Here is a 14,175-nt window from a genome sequence, read left to right on the forward strand (position 1 = left end):
TGTTTTGTTTTTAGATTTCACATGTAAGTGAAATCATATAGTAATTTTCTTTGTCTGACTTATATCACTTAGCAGCATAAAATCTTCAAACCCCATCCATGTTGTTGTAAATAGCAAGATTTCCTTATTTTGTGGCTGAGCAATAGTCCAGTATATCTGTGCGTGCGTGCGCACGCGCACACACACACACACACACACACACTTTCTTTATCCATTCCAAAAGAGCTTTTCTTTTTAATTTTTTTTTTATATTTTATTGATTTTTTACAGAGAGGAAGGGAGAGGGATAGAGAGTTAGAAACATCAATCAGCTGCCTCCTGCACACTCCCCACTGGGTATGTGCCTGCAACCAAGGTACATGCCCTTGACTGGAATCGAACCTGGGACCCTTGAGTCCGCAGGCCGATGCTCTATCCACTGAGCCAAACTGGTTAGGGCCAAAAGAGCTTTCTTAAACATTAGCCTTATCTTCTCATAGTTCTGTCTCAAAACCATTCAAATCAATGCACAACACGTTATTGTTAATAATTATGAACATTTATTAGGTACCAAGAGTATATTGCAAAGGTTGCTATATAAAAACAGAATTAGCAATATAGTGTCCCTGCCATTGAGCGTACAATCTAAAATGAAATACAATAAGAATTCTGTAAGCCTACCTTGAAATTTCCTGAACTTAGAAATGGCTATTTTGGAAGTAAGTGAGGAAAAATGACCTATGATTTCAGGTGCAGTGTTAATAAGGCTTTGAACTTGACCCAAAGAATGTTTAATTTGTATCCAGGCATTTTCCCCCAATTATATCAGGCTTGGCAAAAAAAGAAAAAGAAAAAAAAAAAAGCACTTAGAAATTTGGTAACAACAATGAATTTTAACTGGAAGTTAAAACTGCCTTGCTGGACTTTAAACAAAGAAATGCTTACTAGCCTGAGTTTTTTCACAGCTAGATAGAAAAAGCTTCACAAAAAATATTATGAACTACACCAAATTTGTCTTCTATTCCAATACAACTTTTCAACTTTTTCTTCCTTTCTCACCTTTAAGAGCTCCAATGATAGCCCTATAAGGGAAGAAAGTACTGTATCTAGATAAAATACCCTAATAAGTTGAACTTCCAGAAAATATTAATTCATGCTTTAAAAGAAGGAGTCAAAACAGCACTGGGACCTCTGGCTGCAGGGCAGGCGGCCACATAGGTGTGTAAACAAAGCAGCCCAGCCCAGGGCACACGCCTTCACAGGGATTCAGAATATAGGTGAAAAGAAAAAGAATCTAGTTAATTGTTTGCTTTTCTGCTCTGTATTTCTGGTGTAGGCATATTTTTAGAATTTAGCATCAAGACTCTACACTGCAAACCCTGTACGTACTCTTTTACCTCTATCCATAGTATATATATTAATAAATACCTTCAAGGTTTTCATTGCTGGTCATAAATCAGCTGACAAGGCACACTGAAGAGATTTTGATTCTTACTGTCAAATGCAAAGACTTTTAAACTTCTGAACACATGCAGTCTTAAACTATATATTTAATTATTTTCAATCATTTGTAATTCTTTGAACTCTAGAAGAATACTAAAAATAAGTTATTGGTTATAAGTTATCTGAAACCTGAAATTGAATTTGCCCTGTAACATGCATACACAAACTTTTCAATACAAATATTTTAATGGCAGAGTGGTAGCATTGTGAGGCGATATTTTTAATGGCAAAGCAGTATTTTAGCAATTTTTGTAAAAAACAATAACTTTCCCCTTAGAAGTCCATCTTGGCACTTTTCTTTTAAATGATAACACAAGAGAAACATGTAAATAATGTTCACAACTAAATGCTTTGCATACAAGTTTATCAAGAAAGAATGGTCCAGAAACTTCAGAATAAAACCTTTTATGAAATAGAATAACTCACTACTTTTGACTTAAAATTGACACCTAAACATCCCTCTTCTAATTTAAGTGCAATTTATATATCTTACTTAAAGCAAATAAAATCAAATAATTGTGAGATCTGAAATGAAAAACTTGAAACACGTATCAACATGATTCTCTTCTAATAAGATGGCAGAAATTAATTTTAATGTGTTTCCCAAAAAGGGAGAAAACGAATTTTAAACATATAATCATAATGTGGTAAATGATTCTGAGTTTATAAATCTCAACCAATACACTTGTTTTTAGTTAGTACTATACGGAACAGCTAGAATTCCTGATTAGTGTGTGTTTTTCTAAGGCAGGGCAAGTTTATGTACAAAGCATAGATATTAACTTGGTTATAAAGGCAATATGACTAAAACGTGGTTATAAAGGCAATATGACCAAATACATTCACTTTTTTTTAAGTGATACATTTCAAGCTACATAAAATTTAATTTCATGTCCTAGTCTAGGACTACATCTTTGATATTAAGCTTAGAAGCATAACTATTGTAATTACAACATAAAAAAACTTCCATTTTCCAATACTGCAAAGTATATTGTATTTTCAAATACAGAGGATAAAATTTTTTGCACAAAATTTAAAAAGGCGAACTATTTAGCCAGCTATAACTACTGTTAATTGTATGAAGGGAGAAGTTCACAAGGAGAATAATATATAAAGCTAAGCATAATTTTAAAAAACTAAGCATAATTATTGCATTTAACAACAACAAAAAGTCCAAGTAGTTCTGAATACACTTGTTTTGTGTTAGTAATGTGTATATTCATTTTATAGGTACCAGTTTGATAAGCATACTAAAATTCCATAAGATTTTTCTTGGTTATTTTTCTTCCTATATCCTCCCTAAAAGCAGTTGAAATTAACTTTCTTTTTAGTACAAAGTAAAATAATGTTTATATTTTTTAATCTGAGTCATGTAAAAGGTGACTCCTTACTTTCATTTTGGGACCTAAATTAAAATTTAACATTTAACCATATGGTTTTTGCTATTAAGTATAGTCTACATTTTAGTAAATTGAAAAGGGTTATTGACAAAGGCAAATCTTTATTTCATCTGTGTTTTAAATATGATCACAAACTTTTTTCTTTTTTAATGAGACAAAGGAGATGAAGAAAATGTTCATCTAGGTCCTCTTCACTCAACTGCTTTGAGGGACAAATTTAAATAAGGATGGATCAGGTCAATAACATTGTTACTTTCTTATCTTTGCAGAAAAGAGAAAAAAAATAAAACAAAGGAAGTTATTTCCTTCCTAAGGTCTCAGCTAGTTTCTTAAGTCTTTTCTTCAGCTCCAATGGAAATTTCTCATAGCACTTTTTACAGACTGGCTTCATATCAAACTCCACAAATTTATTCCTAAAGATAATGATAAAAAAATTAGTGAAAATATATTTAACATAAACACATAAATAATGTGAAATAATTTTATTGAAGTAAATAAAGATACTATATGATGATATGTTAGCAAAACAACTATAATTCTAATCTCAATTCCTATCATGTGGTAGATGTAAAAATTCACAATATTTGAAAATACTTTCCTGTAAATTGATCCTATGCATTAACCTATGTAATATAGAATGTATACTACAGTGTAGTCAGTGCTAAGTGTTCAGGAAATGTAGTGTAAATAGAATTAGGGAAGTAAAGTCAGTCATATTTAAAATACCATGAGAACACTTTTAAAATTAGGTAGCAATAAGGTTTTGTCTTTCCTGGTAAAAAAAGGTCTGCCTCCCACCCCACCCCCCAAAAAATCATCTGAAATAAATCTTACATCAGAATGGGTTATTTTGGTTGGTTGGTTAACAGAAAGGCTGACAGGGGAGATACAGTAAGGTTTCAATTCCTCTTCATGAGCACAAGTGAATCAGATTCCCTGGTTGGAGAACTCAGGTCTTCTCTTTAAAAGTAAGAGCAGTAAACTGTTTGGCGTGGCTCAGTGGTTGAGCATTGACCTATGAACCAGGAGGTCATGGTTTCATTCCTGTTCAGGGCACATGCCCGGGTTGCAGGCTCGATTCCCAGTGTGGGGCATGCAGGAGGCAATCGATCAATGATTCTCTTTTCATCATTTGATGATTCTATCTCTCTCTCCCTTCCTCTCTGAAATCAATAAAAATATATTTAAAAAAAGAAGCTAGAGCAGTACACATTGTTAATTTATTTAGTTCTGGAGAGGACAGTTTTCAGATGGCCTCCTATCTGAATAGTGTGCTAACTTGTAATTATAATAGCTTATTACTGTTAAAATCAGGGTCCTTCATTGTGAATCAAGTAAATACACAACTTTATAACTTGTTCATTTTCTGTGAAATTATATTTAAGAAGCATTTCTGGAACAAGTCTGGAAGTATACTGTCATCTATGACAAATGAATAAATCTGCTAAAACCTTTTATTTTAAAGCTCCATATGGTAATTATTTTCTAGCTGGTTTTCAGAGATCCTAATTCAAATGTTATATTTTAATTGTCAGTTTGATTTAAACTATTGAGCTAAAAAATTTCTCCCAAAGTCTTTTTAGAACAGAAGCTATTAAAACTGTCATTAAAAAAAAATATATTTTCATTGATTTCCAGAGTAAGGGCGAGGGAGAGAGAGAAACATGAATGATGAGAGAGAGGCATTGATCAGCTGTCTCCTCCATGCCCCCACTGGGGTGAGCCTGCAACCGGGGCATGTGCCCTGACCTGGAAAAGAACCGTTACCTCCTGGTTCATAGGTAGATGCTCAACCATTGAGCCACGCCAGCTAGGCCATTGTTTTTTTAAATTGAAGGAAATTATCACTGCTTTTGGAGATACTGCTAAGCAAACCTTCCATTTTTATTTTTTTAAAGAATAGTTTATGGCCCTGACTGGTTTGGCTCAGTGGATAGAGCGTTGGCCTGCAGACTGAAAGGTCCCAGGTTCGATTCCGGTCAAGGGCATGTACCTTGGTTGCGGGCACATCCCCAGTAGGGTGTGTAGGAGGCAGCTGATCGATGTTTCTCTCTCATCGATGTTTCTGACTCTCTATCTCTCTCCCTTCCTCTCTGTAAGAAATCAATAAAAATATATTAAAAAAAAAAAAAAGAATAGTTTATGGATTTTCAGAAATAGACAAAGGGAGAGAAACATAGTGTGAGAGTGCAACATCAATCAGCTGCCTCCTGCATGCCCCCCACCTGGGCATGTGCCCTGACCAGGAATCGAACTGGCAACCTTTCAGTGCATGGGACGACACTCAACCCATCGAGCCACACTGGCCAGGGCCACTCTATTGTTTTAATCTCATATTTGAATTTTAACTCCTCTTTATACAAAGAAACATCAAAACTTGAAAAAATAAAGAACTTCAAACACAATGGTACCCATAAAGGAAGCATGGAATAATTATGCTAACAATTCAACAGAATTTCAAATTGAAATATTTCTCATAAGAATCAGACAGAGTTTAGAAACATCAAGAAAAAGAATTCATTAACAGTAGCATATGGACATTATATGAAAGCACACATACCAGGTGGGGCAAAATGAGTTTTACAGCTGTGAGCAGCAAAAGAGTTTATTCTTAATTATTATTATTTACTATCGTATTATTTCCCATACGAACAATTGTAAACCTCCTTTTGTCCCACCCTGTACATATACCAAAGACAGTACATATCTTATTATGTACATTACGTGGCATTTGCTTAGATCTGAAACACACTGAAAGAACTTAACTTATTACAGAACTTAGAACAGGAGACTTGGACTCTATCAATTAAGTTAATTTATGCAAAGAAACCCCAAATCAGGATTTTAAAAGCTACAATTATCAGACAAAAGTACTTTAAAACTTTTCCAGTATCAAGAGATGGAAATTCTTTCCTTTGAATCCATTAAACAAAAAGAGACAGAAATCCATCCCATATTGTAATTTAAAAAAAGAGATGAGGAAATCTACAGATTAAGGGAAATAAGGGAAGTACAAGCTGGTATTAAGTGTGAGCCTTATTAATTTAAGCTCTATAATTTTAAGAATTATATAAAAGGACCAACTCTACACAGGACAGATACTTGTATTTTACTCTAGCGTTTACAATACACACCAAAAAGAAATTTAGAATGTAAAAGATAAAAACATATTCTAAAGGACTAAGCAAAGAAGAAAGCTGTGAAAATGACAGAAGGGATAGAAAGTTTACAGACAGACAGGCTTTTTCTTTTTCTGCTTGTCCTTATCCTTTGCTTCTCTCTCCCGTTTGGCAAGTCGCCTCTTAAATTCTTCTGGCATTTTCTCATAACAGTGTTTGCAGACTGGTTTTAGATCAATTTCAACAAACTTATCCCTTTGAGCAGGACAAAGAAGGAATAGAAGAAAGAACAGGGAACAATTAAAGGAAGAACTTTTAGTTTCAGAAGGCCTGAGTAGAAAGAAGAAAAAATGAATCAAATAATTCTGTTTTTAAAAATTCTGTTTTAAAAAACGTTACCCTAAAGTTTTCAGTGTAAGGATTCACGCTGGATCAAAATGTATACTTACTTGAGTGTTAATTTAGTATTGCAGGTAGAACAGGCAAAACAGTTCACACACCAGGCCTTGTTAAGAGCGGAGACCACTAGAGAAAGAGGAAAGACATTTGGTGACATATTGGTACGGGAAGTGGGGGAGCTTAAATTTTCAAATCTACAGCAGAATTAAGGTTATTTCCAAGACACCTGGCAGAGGCTGTCAAGAGGTTTGCTTGCAAAAGAACCACATAGCTAAAAACTTTAGTGTAATTAATTAATGTTTATTGAATCAATCAATTTTATTAATTTATTTTTTCACATTAAAAACATACAAACTGAGTATTTGTCTTCCAAGGCTTCATCTTAGGAATGATCATTATTGCCCTTTCCTTTTTCTTTCTTTTCTTAAAAACAAAACAAAACAGAACTTTTTTTTCCCCCCCAGAGAGGAAGAGAGAGAAACACCAATGATGAGAGAGAATCAATGATCAGCTGCCTCATGCACGCCCCCTACTGTGGATCAAGCTCACAACCCAGGTATGTGGCCTGATTAGGAACTGAACTGTGGCCTCCTGGTTCATAGGTTGATGCTCAACGACTGAGCCACGCCAGCCAGGCTCTTTTTTGCATGTGTGTTTTTTAATCCTCACCAGAGAAGTGACGGTATTTTTTTCCATTAATTTTTTTTAAAAGAGAGAGTGGAAAGGCTGAGAGACAAAGGAGAGAAACACTGATGTGAGAGAGACATTGACTGGTAGCCTCCCACACATGCCCTGAATGGGGATGGAGATCAAACCTGCAACCCAGGTATGCACCCTAGACCGGGAATAGAACCCTAGAGCTGTGGTCGGCAAACTGTAGCTCGCGAGCCACATGCGGCTCTTTGGCCCCTTGAGGGTGGCTCTTCCTAAGCCTTAGGAGTACCCTAATTAAGTTAATAACAATGTACCTACCTATATAGTTTAAGTTTAAAAAATTTGGCTCTTGCCAAAACCGGTTTGGCTCAGTGGATAGAGCGTCGGCCTGCGGACTGAAAGGTCCCAGGTTCGATTCCGGTCAAGGGCATGTACCTGGGTTGCAGGCACATCCCCAGTGGGAGATGTGCAGGAGGCAGCTGATTGATGTTTCTCTCTCATCGATGTTTCTAACTCTCTATCTCTCTCCCTTCCTCTCTGTAAAAAATCAATAAAATATATTAAAAAAAAAAAATTTGGCTCGTAAAAGAAATTTCAATTGTTGTACTGTTGATATTTGGCTCTGTTGACTAATGAGTTTGCCGACCACCGCGAGACCATCCGGTGTATAGGCCGATGGTCTAACCACTAAACCATGCCAGCCAGGGCTATTTATTATTGCCCTTTTAAACTTGTATTTTTATTTTTTTTATTTATTTTTTTTATTTTTTTTTTTTACAGAGAGGAAGGGAGAGGGATAGAGAGTCAGAAACATCGATGAGAGAGAAACATCGATCAGCTGCCTCCTGCACATGTCCCACTGGGTATGTGCTCGCAACCAAGGTACATGCCCCTGACCGGAATCGAACCCGGGACCCCTGAGTCCGCAGGCCGACGCTCTATCCACTGAGCCAAACCGGTGCTGGCTTAAACTTGTATTTTTAAAGAATATACACAGAAATCTACTTTTTCTTTCTGTATGAAACTTTATGAGTTAATTATTACTACTCTGTGTCTCTTGAAAATATTTGACTGAGTTTCACTTATTAGGAGACCAATTCACTGAAGGCATGAATTTAGGAAACTGCACATCAACCTTTATTTATAGTTAAATATCTTTTTCTTTCCCTTGAGTATCCTATGAGGCCTATACAGTAAATGGTATGTACCATGTCTTCACACCAAAGCTTAAGTCCTCTCACTCTTGTGGACAATGCAGAGGGTACATAACATGCATTATTACATCACTCAGACGAGCTTTTTGCGCACAATGCTTGCCTACCAGCACACTTTCCACTACTTTCCTATCCCTATTGCCACTGGTCCAACAAAGAAATATGGACTAGAGAAGTAATTAAAGAAAAAAAGCCCAGACATTAATGTATTCACCTACAGCAGTGCTTCAAAGCTAAGCGCTTCCGTTGACAGTTTCTTTCATCTGGTAACCATCCCATGTAGGAGGAACTTTTATTTTCAGTGGCACTAAGAAACTTTCTTGAACTAATCCTTTGCAAACCACATATTTCAGCAAGTATTCCAAGTTAGGTTCTCTGCTGAGAACCATGAAGCATGCTGAAAACAGGAATGTTTAAAATCTTGACAATAAGTGTCTGGCAGAACTGTGCTAGCAACTGTTACCAAATACAGCTGCCTTCAGTTCTAGTCCATCAGCTGTGCCTAATTAACCCAGTACAAGGGTGCTAAGTCCTAGAAATGTCTACAGGTAACTGCCAGGTTTTAACATCTGCAAGGTTAAAGTGAGTCTTCCTAACTACCATGCAGATTAAAGTGTTCTTAATAAACACTGCTCTACAGCTTCCAAGTTATATGGTTCTAGGGAAAGGAAAGAGACATAGGTTTCAGGGTTGGCCATAAATGCGTTCTACACTTCCTAAGGTAACAACCCTGCGGCACTAGCCTAAAGTATTATAACAAATGAGTAACAAATCCAACTCTTAGATCATTATCATCTCACTGCTATAAATTCCTTGGGAAATATGCCAAAGAAAGAGAAAAAGTAACTGATAATAATCACATTCCAAATTATAGCAATCAACTTCTTTCAATTTTCACAATTCTCAAATGTTTTTGTGTCAAAATGGTGCCATATAAAATTTCTACAGTTACTTACCATCACCTTCTATAACACGGTTGCAGTGGAAACAAACATCACCAAATAGCTGAAAAATGAAAAAATGGTAAAAATTCAAGATATGTTAGAACTAAGTTTAAAACACCAAACATTTAACAAAATTTGGTTCATTCTTTCACTTAAAAACAAATAGCTGGTTACCTAAGTCCAGATTTTATCATTACTAGAGAAGATGAGTAGCAGTTCATGGACTAATTTTTACGTATGATGAAAATAATTTACTTTTCATCACTATCAAAACCAAAAAAACCTCTGGAGATGTTCCATATTTAAGGAAGCTAAATGAACATGACAGCCCAAACTGGGTACAGTATTGGAGTGGAAAAAATTTTTCTAAGTGATTTCTTTTAACTAAAATATTGACAAGCTTAAATTCATAAAAGTATATCGAGTATCCAATGAATACAAACAATACCTGGTTATAGTGGGTTTCACAATATGCAAGGCCCTTCCTTTCATAATGGCGATGTCCAAGAAAGGGTTTTTCACACTTGGCACAAACAAAATGCTGAAAAAAAAATTGCTACATGTCATTTTTGAATTGCTATATTTTATTTATTAAATGAAATAAAACTCCAAAGTTACACTATCCTCAGAGATGATACCTGCAGGCTTGAGGCAGCCATTTCATGGGTTCTCCTGTAGCCCTTTCATTTTTAATTCAGGTGTCTGACAAGTTACTCTAAGACCCAGCCTATTCAAACATCACACAATGAGAAAACAGGCGAACGTCTGAGAGTCATCTGTAAGCAAGGGCTGTTGCTGGAGATGGACTATGACACTTTTTGCCTCAAGAAGATTTATTTATTATCATAAAAAAATTGAGAGACAAAAACCACATAATCATATCAATCAATGCAGAAAAAGCATTTGACAAAATCCAACACCCTTTCTTGATAAAAACTCTCAGCAAGTAGGAATAGAGGGATCATACCTCAACATAATAAAAGCCTTATATGATAAAACTACAGCCAACATCATACTCAATGGGCCAAAACTAAACTCATTTCCCCTAAGAACAGGAACAAGACAGGGATGCCCACTTTCTCCACTCCTGCTCAACATAGTACTGGAAGTGCTAGCCATAGCGATCAGAAACAAGAAGAAATAAAAGGCATACAAATTGGAAAAGAAGTAAAACTGTGATTATTCGCAGATGACATGATATTGTACATAGAAAACCCTAAAGACTCATAAAAAAATTACTAGGCTTAATAATTGAATTTGGCAACATAGCAGGATACAAAATTAGTTCCCAGAAATCTATGGCTTTTTTATATACCAATAATGAACTCACAGAAAGAGAAACTAAAAAACAATCCCATTTACCATTGCACCAAAAAAATTAAGATGCCTAGGAATAAACTTAACCAAGGAGGTAAAAGACACTGAAAAAAGGTAGAGGAAGACATAAACAAATGGAAGAATATACCATGTTCATGGATTGGTAGAATCAACATCATTAAAATGTCCATACTACCCAAAGCAATCTATAGATTTAATGCAATCCCCATTAACATACCAATGACATATTTCACAGACCTAGAACAAACCTTCCAAAAATTCATCTGAAATATAAAAAGACCCTGGACTAGCCACAGCAATCCTAAGAAAGAAGAATAAAGTTGGAGGGATCACAATACCAGATATCAAGAGCATACAACTGAGTCAAGAAAATCTCTTCAATAAATGGTGCTGGGAAAATTGGTGAAATACATGCAAAAAAAATGAAACCAGATCATCAACTTACACCATACACAAAAATAAACTCAAAATGGTTAAAGGACTTAAGTGTAAGACGGGAACCATACAATCTTAGAAGACTCCATAGGCAGCAAAAAAGCAGACATATGTCATAGCAATATCTTTACTGATACAGCTCCTAGAGCAATGGAAACTAAGGAGAAAAGAAACAAATGGGACATCAAAATAAAAAGCTTCTGCAAAAAGAAACCATCAACAAAACAACAAGAAAGCCCACTGCATGGAAAAACATATTTGCCAATGCTATCTCATGTAAGAGTTTAACCTCCAAAATTTACAGGGAACTCATACAACTTAACAAAAGGAAGATAAACAATCTACTCAAAAAATGGGCAAAGGACCTAAATAGACACTTTTCGAAAGAGGACATATAGAAGGCGAAGAGACATATGAAAACATGCTCAAAGTCACTAATCATCTGAGAGATGCAAATCAAAACAACAATGAGGTACCATCTCACACCTGTCAGAATGGCTATCAGCAACAAATCCACAAACAAGTGCTGGAGAGGATGTGGAGAAAAAGGAACCCTTGTGCACTACTGGTGGGAATGCAGACTGGTGCAGCCACTGTGGAAAACAGTATGGAGTTTCCACAAAAAGTTAAAAATGGAACTCCCATTTGATCCACTTCTAGGACTATATCCCAAGAAATCAGAAATACCAATCAGAAAGGATATATGCACCCCTACATTCATAGCAGCACAATTTATAATAGCTAAGATTTGGTAACAGCCTAAGTGCCCATCAGCAGATGAGTGGAGTAGAAAACTGTAGCACATCTACACAATGGAATACTATGCCGCTATAAAAAAGAAGAAACTTTTACCATTTGCAACAGCATGGATAGAACTGGAGAGCATTATGCTAACCAAAATAAGCCAGTCAGAGAAAGATAAATATCACATGATCTCACTCATATGTGGGATATAATGAACATAAAGTAATGTGCCCTGACCAGGAATCAAATCTGCAATCTTCCAGTGTACTGGACGGCACCCAACACCTCAAGCCACACAAGCCAGGGCTAGAAGATTTAAGAATAGAAGAGCAGATCCTGTATTATTACCAAGAGCTCACAAAAGCAGTGTATATTCTATATTCCTAATTTTCTACAAAGGCAGTTGTCTTTAAAATGTTCACATTTAAATTTTTAAAATCTCCTAATCTTGCTAACACATCTGAACCAAGGAAATTAAAAAGTACCAGTTGCCCCTACATCACACATGTAGAACTTACCTCCACATGCCACTGTTTGCCCATGGCATTTACCACACGCCCTTCAATGGGCCGCCGACAAGCACCACAGATGGGGACCCCCATTTTATCATGGCATGGCAAGCAATACAGTTCTCCTTTCAGCTCCCGGGCATCAGCAGTCAGCTCCTTCCTGTCCATGGGAAAGGTAGCCAATTGAATGATACCATCAAGAGAGAAACAAATGGAAGCAATGTGGCTAATACTTTTTAAGAGATGTTTGAATTTATCACTACAACAATTCCTGTAACTTCTTTTCCCTCCTGACAATCAGTGTAACCTGAATTAATAAGTTTGAATAGGTTCCAGATTCCTATCAAAACATCAGTATCATACACTAATGGTAAAACGTACAAGTCAGATACATACCATCACACTAGTATTAGCTAACATTTCTTTGTCTATTATCACATTACAGTCCATTTGTCTTCCTTAAAAAGCTAGCGAATAATAACAATACTGAGGATAGACTCAGTGACATTATCTTTCCAAAATAACCAAGGAGTTTGGAGATTAGTTCCATTCATAATTATTATTTAAACTGTGACAAGCTTTTAGGAATAGTTACAGTTTAACAGAAAATAAACAAATGAAATGACCAGAATTTTCTGTTTCCAAATGCTTAAGTATGCTATTATTTTCCATCTCCTGTGTCAATAAACATGCCAGAGATAGCCCCAATTAGCCAAATGGAATTGTTTGAATTTCATCTGTTTAAATAATTATTTAAAAGTGCTAACAAAAAGTGAAAAAATATTCCACCAGAGCAAGGATAGGCAAGAAAAGCAGAAAAGCCACAAACTGATAATCACAAAAAAGATGAGGTGGCTGTTCTTACATTGCAAAACAGTTTGCTTGACCTTGAGCCTACCTTGTCTTCCCTACTACAATTTAGCATGTACATTCATATTCATTATAGTAAAGTATCTTTTTCCTTTAAATTTTTATACTAGACAACAAATTCAGAGAATCACAGCCTAACAATATATCACGAGTTTTTGAAGGAAAAAACCCCACAAACCTTTAGATAGAATTTAAGACATTTTGAGATAACACCCTAATTATTACAAATGCAAAAGTTATATATGTACAAAGGTAAGACTTTCTAAAGCTTTTTAAATTTTTAATCCTTTATTGGAAAACAGTTTTTGGATGATTGAGGATATTTTAATATGGTCTGATTACTTCAAAGTCTGTACATGCAGGCACACGGACATTCAAGTATGCTGCACACGCAATCAACTGTGGCAAAATGTTAACTGATAAAACTAAATTAAGGCATGTAGGTATTCTTCATATTATTCTCATGACTTTTCTATAGATTAAAAATTTCCCAGATTAAAACTTGGAGAAAAACAAATTTGGTTTGCCGGAGTAACAGAAATACAGATAAATGTTACCCTTCATCTCCACTATTGTGCAGTAACAAAGAAATTGCAATACCCGCAGTTGGCACAGTTGAAGTGGTCTGGATGGTAAGGGTCGTTCTTGAATATCAGAGGCTGCTCGTCAATGATGGCGTGGCATTTCTGGCAAATGTATTTTCCAAGGCCCCTGGCTTTCTCACGATTATGACAGGGGCGACACAGATGCCTAAACAGAGCCAAAATTTTTTTAGAAACTTAAATTTAAAATCTAGGGTTCTTCCTAATAATTAAAAAGAAATGTGCTGAGAAAAAAAAGAAAGAAAAAATAGAGAAAAAGAAATATGCTTACTATATCTCTCAAAAGAAATTAAAGAAACCATTTCTTTAGAAATCACTGTTGACTTAATAGCGCAGACTTCTACTTTTCATATGAAAAATGCAAATGATCTGACTGATATTTTAGAAAATTTAAAATGCTTGTCCCACCTTTTGTGAGGCCCAGGAACACAAATGGCAGTCAAACACTGCTGCTACCCAGAAACT

General features: G+C 35.6%; 1 protein-coding gene across 10 annotated transcripts in view; it reads right to left on the reverse strand.

The window, feature by feature from the left end:
- Nucleotides 1-516: 516 nt before the first annotated feature.
- The window catches only part of LIMS1 (LIM zinc finger domain containing 1), a 124,081-nt gene continuing 110,422 nt past the window's right edge, over nucleotides 517-14,175 (reverse strand). For 5 of the 10 annotated variants that reach the window (XM_036352482.1, XM_036352479.1, XM_036352481.1 and 2 more), the window contains 6 exons: nucleotides 13,709-13,858; nucleotides 12,248-12,398; nucleotides 9,661-9,753; nucleotides 9,225-9,273; nucleotides 6,451-6,526; nucleotides 5,114-6,256 (listed from right to left, as the gene is read on the reverse strand). In XM_036352482.1, coding sequence (XP_036208375.1) covers nucleotides 6,109-6,256; nucleotides 6,451-6,526; nucleotides 9,225-9,273; nucleotides 9,661-9,753; nucleotides 12,248-12,398; nucleotides 13,709-13,858 — 667 coding nt within the window. In that variant the 3' untranslated portion in view covers nucleotides 5,114-6,108. Of the gene's footprint in view, nucleotides 3,296-5,112; nucleotides 6,257-6,450; nucleotides 6,527-9,224; nucleotides 9,274-9,660; nucleotides 9,754-12,247; nucleotides 12,399-13,708; nucleotides 13,859-14,175 lie in introns of those variants that run through there. The other 5 variants (XM_036352476.1, XM_036352473.1, XM_036352477.1 and 2 more) reach the window with 3 other exon arrangements.

Source organism: Myotis myotis, unplaced genomic scaffold (assembly GCF_014108235.1).
Source record: "Myotis myotis isolate mMyoMyo1 unplaced genomic scaffold, mMyoMyo1.p scaffold_m19_p_2, whole genome shotgun sequence".
Classification (NCBI taxonomy): domain Eukaryota; kingdom Metazoa; phylum Chordata; class Mammalia; order Chiroptera; family Vespertilionidae; genus Myotis; species Myotis myotis.